General features: G+C 41.3%; 1 protein-coding gene across 1 annotated transcript in view; it reads left to right on the forward strand.

The window, feature by feature from the left end:
* Window positions 1-1,709: 1,709 nt before the first annotated feature.
* LOC138193523 (metabotropic glutamate receptor 7-like) overlaps window positions 1,710-19,779 on the forward strand; it is a 66,369-nt gene continuing 48,299 nt past the window's right edge. Inside the window, exon 1 of the mRNA XM_069141648.1 lies at window positions 1,710-3,156. Within this exon, the coding sequence (XP_068997749.1) occupies window positions 2,653-3,156 (504 nt within the window). The 5' untranslated portion in view covers window positions 1,710-2,652. The remainder of the gene's footprint in view (window positions 3,157-19,779) is intronic.

Below are 19,779 nucleotides of genomic sequence, written 5' to 3' on the forward strand. Positions count from 1 at the left end.
ATCCAAACTGAAGTGTAATCTCAGTCTAAATCACACAGCCTCCCGGGGGAAAAGGCCCCTCTTCCTGGGGTTAGTCAGTGAATTAAATCACGGTGAGGGCCCCATTTTTCAAAAGTAACCTTTCCGTTGACAGTATAAGTGGGAGTATGGCTCTCTCCGCAGAGTCCGAGCAGTGGAATTAGTGTTGTGCGTTGCGACACCAGTCTCTCAGGGTGTCATTTGTAGGGGCTGTTGCTGCTGCATTTTTTTTCTGGCCTGCCTGTCTCTGTGCACACAGTGGAGGTGGCCATCTGCCTCCCTCCCTTTTCACATCCCTTATTTCTCTCCTCAGCAGTCCCTTCCCAGCAGTTCCCACACAGTTTCCTTCAATGTATTTTTAGTGCATCTCATGAATTTCGGCCCCAGTATGTGCATCCAAAACCACATTATCATGCTTTGGGTTGGACATGCCAGTTTGCCTTTTGAAAGATGTTAGCACTCTGTGTGGCTAATGGAGATAAATACACTACGTAGCAGGATTAGGCTTGAATTAATCTCTATTCAAGTTAATTAATTAGAAAATTGTCCATCCAAGCCTGTAATGTCAATAGGACAAGTTTCAATTAGAGCTTCATCGCCTTTTCTAATCTTTTAATTGAACAGAAACTAATGGAATGAACATGGTCATAAAATGGGATTCTGTGCCTCATAATCGTTTCATGATAAAGCAACTCTCACAGGCTGCTTATTACTACATGATCAAGCAATTTAACTGACTTATTCTATAATCCACTTCCTGTTTCCTGTTCAGCTGCATCCCACAGTGCTGCAACAACAGCAGCCCTGTCGATGCTGTTGCTGAATATCTGGTCAGTGGTTACTTAAAAATGAAGGTTTATGCATGATTATTGATTATTAATGCTTATGCATATCATATTAGTCTTCTCTTTTTTCACACTGTAACATGTTAAACATGCACAAATTAGTAGAGCATATTGTTATAACAAGAATTATTATAAAAAAAAAAATTAAATACGAGAAACTACCTTTTTTAATTAATGTCTGAAATTGCCAAGTAAGTCCCTGGCTAATGCATGCAGAGCTCAAATTATCATAATCTGTCTGTTTGTAAAAGTACCATCTGTGCAATTTAGTTTGGTGATGATAGTGTTTTGTTAGATGTGAGGGCTCCTTGCTCCTAAAGGTGTGGTTAATTCTCACTAGTCTGCGTGCTAGTCTGTGTGCCAGCATGATGTGTGTGTGTGTGTGTGTGTGTGTGTGTGTGTGTGTGTGTGTGTGTGTGTGTGTGTGTGTGTGTGTGCGTGCGTGTGTGTGTGGAGGGGGAGGGAAAGGAGGGATGCACAGGATGAATCAGGAGTGTCTTGTGAAGAAGGGTTGCCTGGGAGACCAGCCTGGACCCCTCCAAACGTGTCTGTTCTCCCTTCCCCCTCCTCCTCCGTTTTAAAGGTGCATCAGTAATGAATCCAAAACTATTTCAGGAAAGGCGCTTTCCAGTCGGCGGGTGAAACCCCTTCATATCTGCAGCTCTTCTGTGTTTTCATAATGCCACAGATCTCCGTTTCATACCTGCCACAGTCAACATCAAAAGAGGGGAAAAAAACAAAAACACTTCGACTTTTTTGTGTGTGCGTGTGTGCGTGTTTGAGGGGGATAAAGGAGGGAGGGGAAGTAGAGAGAGACCGATTATAATGCTGAGATGCAGCTTGCTGAGGCACTCACACGAACAATTGTCTTAATATTCAAGTCGGGAAGTGCATTTGTTCGTCTTGTTTACCTTCTCTCATGTCTGAAGACACTGAGCTCTATAACTTCCTGAAAACCTTGCCATGAAGTGATGCTAATCTTCTTCTTTTTTCGTGCCAGCTGAATGACGTCTCGCATGGAAAGGGGGCTGAAAACTCGGCGCACACAGTGAATCCCTCGCTGTGACTCATTCATTTTGTATAAATGCGACCGGTTGCGGAGACGGAGAAAGAGCCGGGGATTTAATTAGCTGGGTTTTCTTAGACCCCTGCTTAGTGAACGCAACATTTGGTGCTCACACTAATCGCGTCTTTCCTTTCGTTCTCTCTTTCTTTGGAGACTGTGGAGATGATATGCACCCTTGGGAGACATACACCACAACCATCCCTGCGCTCCCGCGGAGTTGGTCGGAGCAAGAAGGATGTCACCCACTTCTGCCGGTCCTAACGTTCAAGGTTTGATTTAGCGCAATAATTCCTGAAATTGCCTGCCTTTTACTTGGTCGAATTACGGCTTTAGGGTGTTCAGATATGTCAGTTCTTGGCCACGACTTCATTGTTCCCGTTCTCTCTTTGGATTCAGCATAAATGGACAAAATTAGGGCAGCTCATCTGCGGCGAGTGTTCGTCTTCTTTTACTGATATTCTCGGACTAATGGATGTAGCCTCCCTTTCCGAGGGAGCTGAATTACCGTGAGGGGCTTCACTATTCAACAAGCTGCATCGCTCACTCCTGTCTGCAAAACGATGGGCGCAGTTTGCCTGAGCCTTCTGCTGCGTCTTGGTTCTTCAGCCCAGCTTGTTGAATCTCCTCCCTGCTGACAACAATGGGTCCGTTTTAACAAACTTCTCAGCCTTTCTGGTTTTACCATCGGCGGATAGCAGGCACCATCCTTCCTAAAAGTTGATCATGGCTCGTCCCGGTGTCTGCGTGAAGCTCGGCTCTGTATGGAGGTTTTTTTGGCTCATGAGGACTGTAGTAGATTTCGCGCTGCCTCAGGAGACTTACGCTCCCCATTCAATACGGACTGAGGGGGACCTGACCCTCGGTGGACTCTTCCCGGTGCACACCAGAGGGATCGACGGTACGGCGTGTGGGGACCTCAAAAAGGAGAACGGCATCCAGCGGCTTGAGGCCATGATGTACGCTTTGGACCAAATTAACCAGGACGAGCAACTCTTACCCAACGTCACCTTAGGTGCTCGGGTGCTGGACACTTGTTCGAGGGATACATACGCGCTGGAGCAGTCGTTAACTTTCGTGCAAGCCCTGATCACGAAGGACACCTCCGACGTGAGGTGCACCAATGGGGAGCCGCCGGTATTTGTCAAGCCTGAAAAAGTGGTGGGAGTCATCGGAGCCTCGGCGAGTTCGGTATCGATCATGGTTGCCAACATCCTACGCCTCTTTCAGGCAAGTCTTTTGAGCGTCTGCACTAGTTTTGTGGGCTTTAGATATTTTTCACTGTTGTAGATCGGGTATGTACAAGCTGCTGGTAATAATGGGCTTACGGGAAGAGTGAAAGTGATGCGCCTCCTCGTTGCTACCCACCCGATAACGGGAAGCGCACGAAAAGGAATGCAAAAGTGGTAAACAACCACAAAGTGTTTGTGATGTGATAAAACAAAAAGACAACCCGTTATGAATAAGACTGCTATTTTCCGATGACAGTATTAGATTTGGTGTATGAGTAATGCTCCCTGAGACTTGTCTCCATCTTAAACCATGAACATAAAAGGGAGGTGAGTGAGTTTGGGTGGTTTTCCAATCCACTACACTGTGCGGATGAGACAGCTGAGTGTGCTGTTGCTTGTCCCCGGTGGTGCTGAAAGAACTGCTCCCGTCTGTTCCAGTCTCACTCCGGAGTCTGGATGAGTGGGCACTGACAGCCTGACACAATCACACCCAAACTCAACAACCCTCTCCTGAGAATAACAGGCCTGTTTCATGTGATTGCACATGATTATATGAGCCCCTTGTATGGTGAGACTGCCGGCGTTTTTATGAATTGTTTTGAACCTGAAAGCCTTGATTTATGGTTGAGTTGGCATGCTTTTATCTACAGGGGGCCCCTCTTCAAAATTAGCTTGTTTCAAACTCTTTGCAGCCTAATTGAGCTTGATGGCTGCAAGTAAATTAAAAGAATTTGCTCCACTAATTTCCAAATGACTTAGCTTGAGTTTATGGGAACACATCTCTATTCCTGTTGGCTGAGAGTCAATTGATAGAGTTGGCCCACTGCTGGTGCTGCAGTGGAATAGGAAACGCAGCAGGGCACCAATACAGCAGATTAATTATTTAGAACACATCTCCATAGCAAAATAGCTAATTACTTGAAATACCATGTGGATGCTTTTCCAATGTGCAGAATTTTGTACAGTTTTTTTTGTTTTTTTTTGCTGTGTATATATATGTGTGTGAGGACAGCGGTGTTGAAGCTGGGGAGGATCATCAGCGCTGCAGTGTTGGTGCTGATGATTTGTGGTTGCAGATTGTAACTCACAGTCTTGTCATTTAGTGTTTTGTTTCAGTTCAATTAGACAAACCATGAGCCCAGCTGTAAGAAGCTGTTTAACTGCTACTGTAAGACCATCAAAGTGCTTAACAAGCTTTTAGCTCCATTCCCCCGACCCCCCCCCCCCCCCTTTGCATCTTATTCCTTTTATTTTTTCTCACACACACACACACACACACACACACACACACACACACACACACACACACACCACTCTTGTTTATTTATTTATCTATTCTACAGCAGTCATCCTCTGGGGTTTCTGTGGTTCCATTGGGTAGACACTTAGCCTGATGGTCCCCACCGCAACCTTTAGCCTGGCTTTGGTTCCTATCCACAGATTGTAGGCTGAGTTAACATATACAATTTTTTATTATTTCAGGTTGGTAAAACCATCCAGCTAAGCTTTGAAGCATCCTCACTACACTTATTATTTTGTTGCAGAATGCGAGGGTCATAAGACTTCCTCTTCTTCATGCAAGCTATGTAATTTTAACATGTGTGCATTTGTGAAATTTAGAGGGTTTAAGAGAGTGGAGATTAGTCTCCAATTCTCTTTTCTCTTTTCTCTTCACACCAGGTTTATAGCAGCATTGTCTGTAACTGTCAAGCTATCAGAGCGTAGTTCATGTGCGATGTGGTGCTGAAGCACAGGCGTTGTAATTGAGTTCAAGGAATCTGTGGATTGACAGCAGTTGTTATGCAGGTCCCATCCATTACTTGCTGCTTCTGCTCATTTCCTCAAAGTGTTACCATAAAGGTAGATTTAATCACCACACTCAAATCTGCACACCTGAGAGAGGATAAATTTAGTTTTCCTATGAACGTATTCGCCCCTCAACACACTTATGTTTTCAGTGGTACCAGTGGTGATGATATTATTGATAATAAGGATGCTAAATTAAATCTGAGGCCTCGTGACACTGTACAATCAATACAAACCAGAAGTGAGAGCTGCCAGCCCATTTACCCTCATTAGTCTCACAGCACTTGATTGGTATGTGGCAGCACTTACAAGTTTCTGAGGTTTTTATTTTTCAACTGCAGTCCATCAGCTATCAACTGATTCCAGTCGAAAGCATTGAAAGCCTGAGAGAACACCTGTTCAGATGTTCACATAAGAAAAAGCAAATCAGGCTTTTTTTTCCTTAAATCAAAAAGAACAGACATCAAATGCGCTCTGTACAACGTGTTCAATGCATACTCTTAGTCAATTTGAATTATATTTAAGTCTTTGAGTCTTTACATTTCAAGCCAGCGGACAGTGACCTCTCCCTGAGCTGTCCTCCTGGCCTATTTCCCACATTCCTTTCAGTGAATACCATCAGGTCATTTTAAGTCTCACACCTGTGATAAATGAATCATCAGGGATGCTAAATAATGATTGCTGATTTTATTGCCAGATTCTAAATATCGTGCCTGTCTATTCAGGACATGAGTAGCTGTTGAACTGTTAATGCTGAGAAATTGACATGAGGGATAGATTTTTCTGAGGGCCCAAGAGAGTTGATCAATACTGTTGCCATGGTGAGGCCAATTTGCTGCTAAGATGTTTTTATTTCAGTGCCTTTCATGCTGTGTTGAAAATAAGAAGCAACAATGCCACAGGAGAGAAAAAAAAAAATCAATCAGCCAAACTTTTGAATTGTTGTCAGGATCTATGACGCCACGCACCTTTTGAAAAATACCCCCACCCTTACTGTCTGCTCAGGAGCAGGAGGAAGAGGGAGACACAGCCAACTTTGTCCATTTGTAAGTTTCGGCCTCTTGAATGAATCATGAAATTGATTTTTATTCAGATGACATTTACATCGGGGAGTGGAGCCTCCTATTCTCTGTCACATCTCCTTTCTCAAAGGCAGAGGCAAAACTTTGTATTGAATGCAGGTGAACTCCGTCTTGTCCTCCTGTCTGGGGAAGCAGCCCCTTCAGACGAGCTGTCTAAGTGAGGCATCGACATCCTCTGCTCTTATAGCCCTGACAGGCTCCAGTCGGCTTTTTATCTCTCTTTTTTTCACAGAATCATCACTGTGACTGATTTGATGGAGATTGAAGCCTTGGAGTGTGATCTATTCAGCTGACAGTGGTAAAGATGGACACCAAAGGAATATGACGTGTGTGTACATGTGTGTGTGTGGTATGCTCTGAAAGTGACACCAAATGGAAGAGGTCAATTCTTGCCTGTTTTTCTAAACAGACAGATGCACACACACATGAGCATGCACATAAATAGTCCTATTACCCCTGCTGAAGGAATGAAAACAACAACAACAACTGTCTTGCGGATATTTAATGATCCACACCAGTGGTTCGAGCTCTTCTATTTTCTCTCCATCACTTGCTAATTGGCTTTTATTCAGACTGTGACACAGAAACCCAACTTGGTACATTTTTAACTTTATAACAAGTAACTGAAACATGGACAAAAAAGGAAATCATTTCTTAGCTTGACTCTTGTCTCCAAGCTAAGGTCCAGCTTCTAAGTGAACTCATACTTAATAAACAATACAGTTGGATTTATTATCATACGGATATTTTTAAGAGGGGCAATGTATTGAGTCTTGTTATTGCACATGTGCTGTTATTAGAAGACTTCCATTTCTAGTAGAGCAAAAACGTGACTATTTAATGTAAGAAGAAAGACAGCTATGCTAAAAATGGAGCAGCATAACCTTTAACATAGAAGAACAGAGAAAGACAGGTTGGATATTTCCAAGTGTTCCCTTTTGAGAATTCAGTAGGATTTACTTTGTGGATGGAAACTGACGACTTGACTGGATATGGATGTCATTAATAAGCCATCAAACCAACCCAAAGATATCCATCCTTTTTATTGAGTTTCTATTATATTATTCTATTCTATTATTTTATTCTATTGTTTCTATTATTGCTTCTGTATGTATGCTGCTGTGGCGAAAAAATTTCCCCTCGGGGATTAATAAAGTATATACCTACCTACCTACCTACCTTCTTTGGAGTCGTGAAGTATTCACAACAGGAAAAGATAATAAAATAATGTTAGAATATGAGACAAATAATTCTGTGCGCCTTAAGTTTGGCTTCACTCTTGCACCTAAAATGCTAAAAAGAACTGTACCATTTCATTATTTACTTGAATGCAGGAGGTACACAAACATTAAAAAAAAAAAAATGCATCTTTGCATAGCAGGTAATGGCAATCCTCACACCAGATGAAAAATATTCACATAGTTATTCTTTAATTAATGTGAATATGGCAATATTTCAACCACACATGGTCATCTTTGGGTTAAAGTCAAGGTGTGAACATGCTTGTATTTATAGATGAGCTGCGATGACACATCATCTGTGAATGTAGTCACTGATTAAATACATGTGAGGACAAAAGGCATAATTATTCACTCACTAAGTTTGTGCTTATGTGAACACATTATATTAAAAGTACAATACCTGGGTACCTGAGGGAGATTCTTAGCAGTCAAAATGTCGCCATGTCTGCGTAGACTAAAAAGAAGTGCAAACGGGATAGCAGTGTGCCGGTTTCTAATTATTAATTGGTCTTATTGTTTTCATGCAGAACACAAATGAGCATTTAGTTTTGACCCAGCACTAAACTAAGAACTCTCCAAAAAAGGGCTGACTCTCAGAGTGGCTAACAAGTTTAAGTAATTTATTTTAAAATCATAATTTTGCCATGGTCTAATAACACCCCTTCTAGTTTAACAGAAACTGCCTGGCAGACTGTAAAGGGGTGATGACGAATCACTTACACTAATGCAATTATGCAGATTCTGTAGCAGAGTGCAAGTTATCATATTCATGATCAAAATTTTGGCATCCTGCCCCACTCAAATAGCATAACAAAAAAAATTGAAATGGCCAATATCGACAAAACTACATACAGAACTAAAGTATGAAGTACATCTTTTTAATACAGCAAGTTAAAAAAAACAACAGTATATGTTATAATAAATGTTACACTGCTTCTAGAAAAATGTACATAAATGATAACAAAATAGGCATAAGCAGAGAGGATTGTGGAATTTGAAATGGACATGTACTTTGTTTTATACTGAATACATTATCTATAGTTCACTGACTCTCATGTCTGGTCCTTGGGACTGAGAGCCTTGCTGTTTTTCATTCCAGCCATTTAATCAGATGCTGACTTATGGCCAGTTCAAACCAGAATTGGCAAGGTAAAATTTACTCCCACGCGGGGGCAAAATGCATGTGGGACAGGAAACATCGTGGGCAGGGTTAAAAACATAAACTGCGGGTGTTGCATAACAAACAGGCTATTCCACAAGTTGAGAATTATACACTTTTTTTTTTTTTATCAGCGTCTTTATACTGTTGTCTTTTCTTTTCCTGTGTACTCTTGCACTCAAGGCCAACCGCACAGTACGAACATCCTTTTATCGCCCTGTTCTATAAACATACAGTTATACAAACAAGGATAAACAATCAATACTTACTTAAAGAAAGGTCAATCCCACCTGCTTTGTGAAATTGGCTGTAGATTGGTGAATCGTTTCTTTTCCCAGGCCAGAGGTCAAACAGATTGAACTCTGAAAGAAATGACCAAGGCGAAATAAATGTGAGAAGCAAATGCATCTCACCTTTGTTTGTGAAATGCTGGGGGATGATGTGGGATCCAGGTGAATGTATTCACCTGAAATGATCTGTTTGGACAAAAGGGCAGCAGTTTGAGCACCAACCGAGGATCTTCTAAAGCGATAATGTGCATAGATGTAGTGTTGAAATGGGATTTTTGCACTTAGATTGCAGTGATTACAAAAGAAGAGTTTTCCAAGAATGAACCATAGTCAAGAAAAACATGTCGGGTTGTTTGAGAAGACATGGATTAAGACCAGCATAAAAGCAATAGTTAGAGACAGAGAAATGTCACCTAACGGGCTCTTTTTTTTTTTTTACCAAAATTTCCATCCTTTTGTTTTTGGAGGAAACAATGTTTTGAGGGGGTGAGTGGACCAGGTGCAGTATACTGTATATTCACACTCTGTAGCGTGAGCAACTGATGCAATGTTAATAAAATTAACAAAATAGCCCTGTGTTAGACAAGTTGTCATTACTGTTGACATGAGGTCATTAGGTCAGCAGCCTGCAGGGGGAGAATTTGAAAATGCTATGCACGCCTGATATTAAGGTCCCGGCTACTCCCATAGGCCTGGGGGGATCGTGCACTTTATTATTCAGTTATATAATAGCTTGTTATTTGAATAAATGTTTCCCAATGAAAACATAGTTAGTACATTCTTATTCCATTCTTCATTGGTTTTCAGACATATCAGAGCTGGTTTAGGGTGTTGTGGTCCATTTATAACTGGTACATGTTAATTCGGTATCTTTAATGAGGTGCCAACCCTGATTTATACATGAGTTTGGAATTTTGCTTGACAATTACAGAAGCTTGACTCTCCCACACGGTTCTCTCTGCTTTTGTGGGAGGAAGAGTGCCCCTGCTTAAAAGCTAAGCCCCGCTCACATCGAGGTCACACCCGTGTTCTGTCAAAACTTATTGTTGGGATGACTGTAAAATGTGACTAGAATAGCACTCTTAGAGTTGGTTGGAAGTTTTCGGCAGTTTATCTGTTGAGCAGAAGGAGCCATGGAAGAGGAAACCCCATTACGTCCGATCCTCTTACGGGGATGAGTGGAGAAGCACGAGGAGGTCTCTGCTGGCTGCTGGTCGGCCTCTCACTCATCTCTCCAAAAGGAAAAAATGTTCCTTGTTGCTTCAGCAGAAAACGATCCAGTGTGGGCTGAAAGGCATTATCACAGGGCTCATTATAGTTTGTTTCAACGCCGTGATCTGTGATCCATGCAACGTTCAGGACGGGGCGTGAATTACAAAGTCACTCAGCCAATGTAGACTTATGTGCTGTGTGACTAAATAACATCTAAGACTGTTTTCGCTTTAGAAGCCTCATAGAAGCATGAAATGTCTGTAGAGATCAATGAGAAATTTGTCTTTTAAATATGATTGGTTTTCACCAGGCACTTGCCTCACAGTTCCTCAAATCCTGGTAAATGAGTTAAGTGAATTTGTTAAAAGGCTGCTTTTAGTACTGCCTGTGAGAGAGTGTCTGCTGCTTCAAAAAGACATATGTTGTGGTTCCTCTCAGGCCTGAGTTCCGTGTTTTGTTCTCGCTCTCTATTTTATCACTTCCTCAACACTTCTCCCATCCAGCTCTGAAATCACATGGCACCTTAAAATTATATTGCACTTAAACTTATACTATGGATTTACTTGTCAAGGAGAATTCCTTCAGTACATAAAAGATGTCCCACTTTAAGGAAAAGGGAGGGAACAGGGGAAATACTTGACTCTAAATATTCCTATTTATCATCAAGAAGCAGTTTATAAACCTTTAATAAATCGTTTCTAGCAGTAAAATGTAGGTATGCAGCTGTATTTATTAATATATTTATCAACAACCTTTCGTGCGCACTGATAAGTGAGCTGATGTACAAACAGATAATAAATGACAATACAGCAAGACATAGTTGTAATAATATAGAATATGGCTACATAGGAGATGTTACACTTGTCAAATACTGTTCAATAATATCCAAGATGTCATTTTTTTTCTGCTTCCAACTAAATTATATTGTGTATTATAAACCATTTATAAATTGTAAGTGCTCTGTGAGGCTATAGTTAGGCACAGTGGCATAAGCAGGTATAATGTTTATTTTGCCTTCCATCTAATGCAAACATTTGAGAATTAGCTCTAAACGCAATATACAGCTAAGGCTGATGGGAACATTAGTTCTGCATGTTTTTCGTCATGTAACAAAGTATTGGACAAATAAAAAATTTTGACGTATTGTATGCATTATATGAAAAGTAAAGTGAAAGCCAAAGTTAGAGTAAATTATCTTGATGGGACTGACTACACCCATTTTATTGCCAAACCATCTTGAGAAATTGTCAAGACATTTCACTGAAAGTTAAAACTGTGTAAAGGTGGTGCCGGAGGGCAAGAAATGTGAGGTGATCGTTACAGTTATTAGGATTCAACCTCGGGGGAGCAAGAATGTCTGTACAAAATGTCATGGCAGTCCATCCATGCAATTGTTGAAATGTTTTATTCATTCATCTTTTCATTCATTCATTCACTGCTTAGTCCAACTGGGTTCACAATGGCAATCGGTAAAGCAGAGAATACCAGACGACCCTGTTCCCCACGACTTCCTCCAGCTCCTCCCGGAGTATCCCGAGCCTCTGTAAGGCCAACTGGGAGACATAATCTCTCCAGCAAGTTCTTTCCTGATTTGGGGTCTCATTCCAGTTCGCACAGCCTGGTAAACCTCCAATGACAGGTGGTCACAGGGCATCATAATCAGGTGCCTGAACCACGTCAGCTGGTTCCGCTCAAGGCGGTGGAGTTCTTTCTAGATGACTGAACTCGTCAGCCTGTGCTGGAGAGTGAGGCCTACCAAACTGGGAAGAAAACTTATTCCAACCACTTGTTTACAGGATTACAGGATTATTTCAGTCATTACCCAGAGTTTATGGTGAGGCTGGGGACGTACACTAATCAGCCATTGGAGACCTTTGCCTTTTTGGCTCAGCTCCTTCTTCACCCCAACAATTCGGTACAGCGACAGCATTAACGCTGCTGCTCATTGATAATACCCTAAGATACTTCTCTCCTTTACCTGGAAGCGACATGCCATCCTTTGGCCTTAGAAAATCATGGACTCTGATGGACTCAGAACCACGGACCTGCTGAATGGGTTCATGTTACCATGCGCCTGCCTGCCCTCTCTAACTGCTTGAAAGGCATTGCACCCAACCCCAATGTTGGATCGTGGACCCACACGGTCCTCCCATATTGCATTTTAGGTCTGCCACCCACAGGCATGGCTCTGAGGTTCTGAACTGGGTAAATTCTTACATTCTCCTTTGGAGTTTTCAGATTGTGTTAGTCTAGATCTTCACTACAGCTCTGTTCTCAGGATAATTTAACAGGAGCATGGTGCACTGGATGATAAAGCTCTGGAGATCCCTAGACAATGCAAGCATGTGAAATTACAGTACATTCTGGACCACAGTGGTGTCTCAACCAGCTGACAGACTGACTGCAATCATGCCCAAGTTTGGCACATTTCTAGTGTCTCCATCACGCATATTTTCATGTAGTTTAGGGTAACAGTGTTATTTATGCAAAATGCAACAGTAAACTTAGAACACAATACATTTTGCGCAGCTTGCTTCAAACTTAAAAGGGACAGGCGGTTTGCTGCTCACATGGCTGTCTTGCTGTCTCCAGAGCTAGTGGCATGAGGCTCTGCCTCGACTGCATGCCCATGTGAGGGCTCTAATGTAGGCAAGCCACTGAGGAGCTGCAAGAACCAGACAGACATACACCACACAGCAGCTAGAGTGGAGGAAACACAGTGGTCCTTCTGATACAATGTTAATGTCTTCTCACTTTCCTCTGGTGATATCAAAGCATACAGATACGGTCGTTTTAGTTACGTAGGACCTGCTTTTGACTTCCTTTTTAATATTTGAAAGTATTTTGAAAGTATTATCAACAAAATGTACTTGACATATCTAACGTATTCATATAAACTGACTTGATTCAATTATTAAATGAATACTTTAATTATTATATGATTGTATTATTATTCTGGTGCATTCATGTGTAAATAATTAATTAAATATTTTACTAATTTAACTATTAAAGTGAAGCAAATTATCTGCTCTGGGTTTAATCTATCACAAAAAATAATTCATAATAAGATGATGAAATGTTTTGTGAGATTTAAGTAACTGGTTATATAGAGTAAAGGCTGTCCGATAAATACAAGAGTAAAAAGTACAGCATTTCCTCCCAAAACACTGTGAAGTAGTATAAAATGAAGGATTAATCAAAATTGTATACTTTACGCCCCGCGTACTCATAATAATAATAAATGTCGTTTCTTTTGGCCGCTGATGGTGGATGTTTAAAAACCTAAAATGTCCTCATCCGCCCAAAAATAATTGAACACCTGTGTTTGAGTGTGCCTGTGTGTGTGTGTGTTTTACTGGGTGTGTGTGTGTGTGTGTGTGTATGTGTGTGTGTGTTTGCTGTTTGTATCTCAGAGATGTCGGGCCCTGGTGTGCTCTCTCTCACTGTATACATAATAAACTGTCATTGGGATTCATTCCTTGTCCTTCAGCTGTGTTATTATAGCAGGCCTCAGGGTGCATCAGAACGTTTTCAAACAACAGGCAGTAATATATAACCATTATATCTGCTAGCACAGTGTGGACCTTTATAGGGGGGACTAAATTATTAGAGTGCAGCATGGGCCTCGGGTAGTTAAGCTAAAATACCTGTTGATTTTGCATTTGAAAATGAAAGAGCGGAACTTCGGAGTTTCATTAGCTTCAATTTCATTTTGTCTGTATTTCCCTCGAGATAATGTTTAGTGAGTGTTTTCTCCCCCCTCTCTCTCTCTCTCTCTCTCTCTCTCTCTCTCTCTCTCTCGTTCTCTCTTTCTCTCTCTGTCTTTGGCTATGCAGTGGTGTGTGAGTGCTGTTTGAACATGTTTGTGTGTCCCTGTTCTTTTGAGCTTGAAAAGTATTCTGTGCCTGTGCAGCCAGAGCATACATAAAAAAAAAATCAGTTGACAGGATTACTGTTTTCAGATGCAAATCCTGTGGGATTTCAAATGCTCTCTGAAACGCCTGCATTTGACAGCTACATTGATTTGGGGGAAGACCTCAATCACCATTGACGTTTTGCAAATGAACAGAGCGCTTTCCCTTCAAATATGGTTGCTGAAACTACAATTGACTACTGGACCGAAGCTATTGACAAGAGAATATAGTGTTTTTTAAGTGCCTAATCAGTATTGAAGCACTCACATGTTGCCCTTAATGAGGCTAGTTGGATCAATACGCGGTTGTTTATCAATGGATTATGTATAGAGCTGTCACACGCTCTACCTGGAGGTGGAAGGCCAATGAAATGTGATATTTGTCCCCAAATTTACTCAGACGTTTAGGAAATAAAGTTATGCGTATGTTGCGTCATCCAGTCAAACATTATTCTCACTGCAGTTCTGCAGTGGGCACAATTTATATAATGTATACAATATTTTTGAAGGCTTTGTGTCAAGGTTACTAGTGCACAATACTTTGTATTGTTAGAGTCATCCGATCGGTTCCAATTTTTTATGATGGTTGAGAATTTCTCAACTATAGCCTGTGTGTGTGTGTGTGTGTGTTCTTGTATTACTTGAATTTGTTGGGATTAAAATTCCTTCATTCAATTAAATTAATGGAATTTGGAATTGGAGTTTGACTTGTAAATTTCAGAAACAAGATTTGGTTATGGTCTGGTGTCCAGTAGATAAGGTTAGAGTAAAATGAGACTGTCCTCCTAAGAAAGCAAAAGATTTAACAAGATGTCCTACAAAGCCATTTGTTTATGTCGGAGGGACTATCAGCCGGAGTAAGTATGTTTCTTTCCGTCAAAAGCAAAGGAAGAAAGCAGTTTTATTATATTATAGAATAATAAAATCTACAAAGGAAGGAAGCTAGTGTGGATGGCTGAAAATTTAATTTGACATTTTACATGACCACAATCATTCCCTAATCTTATCTAAATAGTTATGACTATAATGCTGACCTTTAAAGTCTCCCTGATTTTAATAAAGAATTGGTCATTCTAACCCAAAACTCATTATTAACCCTTTACCAATAAATCTGATGGTGGATGTTAAAAAACGTGAAATGTCCTCATCCGCCCAAAAATAATTGAATACCTATATTTGAGTGTGTCTGTGCATGTGTGCATGTGTGTGTGTGTGTGTGTGTGTGTGTGTGTGTGTGTGTGTGTATACATATGTTTTCTTGAATTAATCACAGTATGGGGAATTGCGTCTTCCCTGGGGACGGATGTGCGGTTCCTCACAAGGTTAACCATTAGATTTATTTTTGATTCGGGCCACTGTGGGGATTAGGTTAAGGTTGGGGTAAGGGCTGAGGTTAGACATGTGGTTATGGTTAAGGTGGGGTACGTCTCCAGGGAATTGATGCACGTCAAAGCAATGTCCTCCTAAATGACAAAAACATGTGCGTGTGCGCGTTCCAGGCTGGCGGTAATCCTCTGCTCTCAGTGCTCAAGCAATTTTCCAGTTCCTGTGCACAGTTGGAAACACATCACACCTTTTTATTTGGGGAGATCATCCACACAGAGGTTTGGATTTTAAATGTGCTCTAATGAACGTAAAATAAAGGAATGAATAAATAAATATACACGAGGCACTTAAATGCACTCACTCTGCTGGCTGTAGATGTGTGACCTGGAACATCCAAGTTTACCACCAAAAGGCTTTGATCGGTTTTCCTGTACTGACTCACACTATAATGTTAGGGTTTTATGTTGAGGCCATATGCAGTTCACATAATCCTTTCTTTCTTCAGTACTGCATTCATGGGTTTAGCTTCCATAAGACTGCTATAGAGGAATTTTCCATCTCTGAACCCTCATAGAATTTTTATATTGGAATTTGGATTAATGTCTAAAACAAGTTCTTAAAAAGACAAAATGTGTATATACAATGTCTTCTTTATAAAACTCACATATGAACAGCACATTTTCTACATTTTGTATTTTGACTGATCAATGAGCCAACAAGTTTTAAAAGTCTGGCTTTTAGATCTTCTAAATATATACAGACGGTGTTGTGTTTGTGTTGTTTCACCTCATTTGACAGATTGTGTTATTAGCAGACTTGAGATCCACATGAGCTGTTTTGGAAAGATGCATGTTCGTGCTCTTGTTGAAAATTTAGATAACCCTTCAGTAGTGATGTGTGACAGTTCCATTGTATACAACCAGGCTCATTCCTGTTCCGGCTGGTTAACTTGTCTCTGGGTAATTGTCTGATCTGGCGTCTGTTGCGCATCTTTGATTCTGGCTCTGAACTGCATGTCAGTGTGCAGCCTTCTTACACTTTGTCTCACTGCGAGTGGAAGTTATGTGAAATGTGCGTGTGACAAAAACACATTCCACATAAATCTTCTCGGCCCATTAGTCAAGACACTTGCTTTGATGAATCATGATCGGAGTTTGAATGGGAGTCTGTTTACACAGAATAGCTCTGTCTGAAAGAGTGTGTCCAGTTCTTCCAGAGTTGGCAGGTTATTCAGTACAGCTCTGGAAAGAACTTCTTGTGCTCACTCAGTGGACAATTGTCCATTGTTGTGGCTGTGCAGTGGTGCCAGTGTGGAGCTGACAGGACTTAGAGGTCAGTTGGCCTCAGTGATGCACTACACCAGCAGCACAGAGCAGAACAGAGAGCCCATGGGCATCGAGGCCTCGAGTGGAAACCGGATCTTTCTCATCCGAGTTTACCGCAGGGTGGAAGATTGCCGACATACATTGACTTTAATGAGCTTCACTCCAAGGCTTTTCAATTCTACAGAGCCTGACCTTCTTTATATCCTCCTGCTCAAGAGCACATTACATTTTAATGTTGACTATCATTTCAACTGTTACTGTAGCAATACTTCCTCTACCATAATTACAACATTATTAGTAGTAAAACTCATTTCTTATTAAGGTTGAAGGACCATAAGGTATGTTTGCCGGTTTCGTTATAATGTAACATTATCTTTGTGTAGTACTGCACTTAAAGGATCAGTGTGTAGGATTTAGAGGTATCTAGTGTTGAGGTTAGAGATTGAAACATACTGAATGCCCCTCCCTCTCCAAAACAAGGCTGTGCTACAGGCTCTGTAGGCTGTACTTTCTATGTTCATAGTCTCTGTTTGGCAGATTAGCATGCTAACATGTGCTAATTAGCACTAACCAATCCGTTTGTTAGCTTTTGAGACGTTTCAACCTAAAATTGGTAATCTCAATTTGCTCCTGGTGCAAGAAGAAAACTCACTGGGATCACCACCATAATTAGGATTCAGCCTCTGGAATCCATAAACATTTGTACAATATTTCATTGCAATCCATCCAATATTTTTTCAGTACAAAGTGGTATACTGACTGATCTTTAGAAAGACTGCCATCCAGCGAGCCATGTCTTTTGCATGGCTCAAAAGCAAGCATTCTAGATTTAAAGATGGTCTTTTATTGACATCCCAGTCACAGTGAAAGCATTCATAGCTGTGGTCTGACCCCCAGCATAACTTTCATTTGCACATAAGTCACACTCAACCTGAGGTCCTCTAGACAGAAGAGGAAAAGGTTACTTGGCTTTTGCCGTCAGGACCAAGAGGCTATTGGAGAGAAGGGACTTTATTGACCTGAGCTGAGCCTCCCAGGCAGTGCCTGTGTACTTCCACCAACAGGTTCTACCAATAAAGTGCCTCATGTGATAGATGGTTAATGTGAGGGCCAAATGGAGTCTGCCAATCTCTGTGAAGGAGGTTAGATTTGTATATAAAGCCCGGGTGGAAGGTCTTCCTGTGCAGCTAAACACAATAGTCCCATAGTTGCCTGTAAAATACTCTACTTTGAAGACTTGTACTAAAAACGAACTTGTCTTTTAGATCACTTTTATTCATATTTACTTCATACTTGGATGTTTGAGGTTTTTGTATATTTTGAATGTTTTTTCTGTTCTTACATTTGTTTTCCATTTCATTTCTTTGCATTTTTATTGCCTTTTTACATATTTTAATGTTGATTGTTGTTATGCCAGTTTTGTAAAGCTCTGGTCGATGTGTGTGAAAACCTTGCTGTGAGTGGCAGCTTAAGCAGCTAATTCTGCCTATTTCCTGCAACACAAAAATAACAACTTTGCGTGAATTATCTGTGAAAAAAAAGCAGCGGGCATTATGTCCATTTTAACCATTTGAATACGTGTGTGAGACTTTTGCAGGAAAGTCATCCACACATTCTTGTTCACATTTGCATTGTCTCTGAAAGGGCTGACAGTGGATTTGGTGTGTGCTGTGAATGCAGGTGTTGCTGATAAAATACTATAATCTCAACTCTGGGAGAGGTTCAAGGCAGCACTGCAGGCAATGCTAAGGAAGCAGATAACTGCCTATTAAAATATTCTGTTCTTGTTTTAAACCAGTACATAAGTCTCAAGTGCACGGCATCAAGTGGGGGCTCAGACGCGGTAACAAAAGGAATAGTATATCTGTGATATTTTCCACTGCTATGATCAGTCCGTAATTACATGGGTCCTACTAAAGAATTCTATGTGAGGAGCAGACAGGAGCGATAAAATCGAGGAGGCTCAACCACATTGTCTGCACTATTAGGGGAGAAATGGGGCTGGTGATGATGCTCTGTCGAGTCTGAAGACAGAGCTATATAGGGAGAGAATAGTACAGAGGGAGTCATTGGGATGCAGGTCAGGGTGTTGCAGGTGCACGACTGACAATGAATGTGTCAGATTCAGTGTGCTCCAGGTGTAGGTGGGAAAAAAATACCCGCATGAGCATTCTTGCTCTTTGTAAATAATATGTCAGGGCCATATTAGGACTGGACAGAGCAATGAGGCAGAGCAGAGCTGTAAAGATGTTGCACACTCCAACAATTCCCACAAAACAAACACGGGCATTTGTATTCAGATGTCTCTCATGAAACAATATTGTTGTTTTTCTCTTACCTAAGGTGTAATAGCATGTAGATTCCAGTATTGCTTTATTGATATTTCATCTTTTTCCAGAGGAAAGAAAATGAAGTTATGATGCAGGCTATAAAGAACACAACAGAGAAAACAAAGCTGTGTCCAGTGCACTTTGCAGTCGAGAAAAATCAATACAGCTAACTGTAATGTGAGATCCTGTGGATTTAGAGGAATACATTTGATAACACTTAGTCATAAACCTGCAGGCTATGTTTTATTCTTATTGTGAGTTGAGCTTCTGTCACACCTGAAGAGAGCACACAGCACAGCTACAATGATCAAGGCTGTTCTGCTGAACCCCATTGTTCTCTGCAGGGCCTTGCTTTGTGTGAAGCCTAAGTCAAAAGAAGCTTCACAAAAAGACTTGAAGAGATACTGTATCAGTGCAAAATAACTCTCGCAAGTGACGGCATAAGAGCTCGACTGTCATGACAGCTTGAAAGGCAAGATCCTTAAGTCAGTCGGCTCCATTTGTGACATGTGTTTGTATCAGCAATACCAACCTTTACACTGCACTACATAGACGTTCAGCCTCTCCTTAGTACCAACTCTTCTCTGATGAGTCTTTGAGAGCTATTTGGTCTTAGGAAGCGATTATTTCTTTGATATACCAATAGAGTTGAAATAGCAGTCTGTTTACCAGATGGAAAGATGGAGGTCGGCCAGGTTCCCTTTGTGAGCTATCCACACTCTCCTCCCACGCCTCGGCTTTACTCTACTGTGTGACTCTCCTGGTCAAATATCTGATTTGTGAGTCATACCTAGCCTCTATACCCATGGAGAAACATGCTGGTTGTCTTAAAATACACTGTGGCAGGGCAGCCATGCAAGAGCTCAGGCCCGGCGCAGAGCACTGGAGCTGCCCTGGGGACTGGCATGGAGAAAGCGGGAGAGACGGTGGGTGCGGG

Source organism: Embiotoca jacksoni, unplaced genomic scaffold (assembly GCF_022577435.1).
Source record: "Embiotoca jacksoni isolate LCO1_2020_lvr unplaced genomic scaffold, fEmbJac1.0.p SCAF_9, whole genome shotgun sequence".
In the NCBI taxonomy this organism is placed as follows: domain Eukaryota; kingdom Metazoa; phylum Chordata; class Actinopteri; family Embiotocidae; genus Embiotoca; species Embiotoca jacksoni.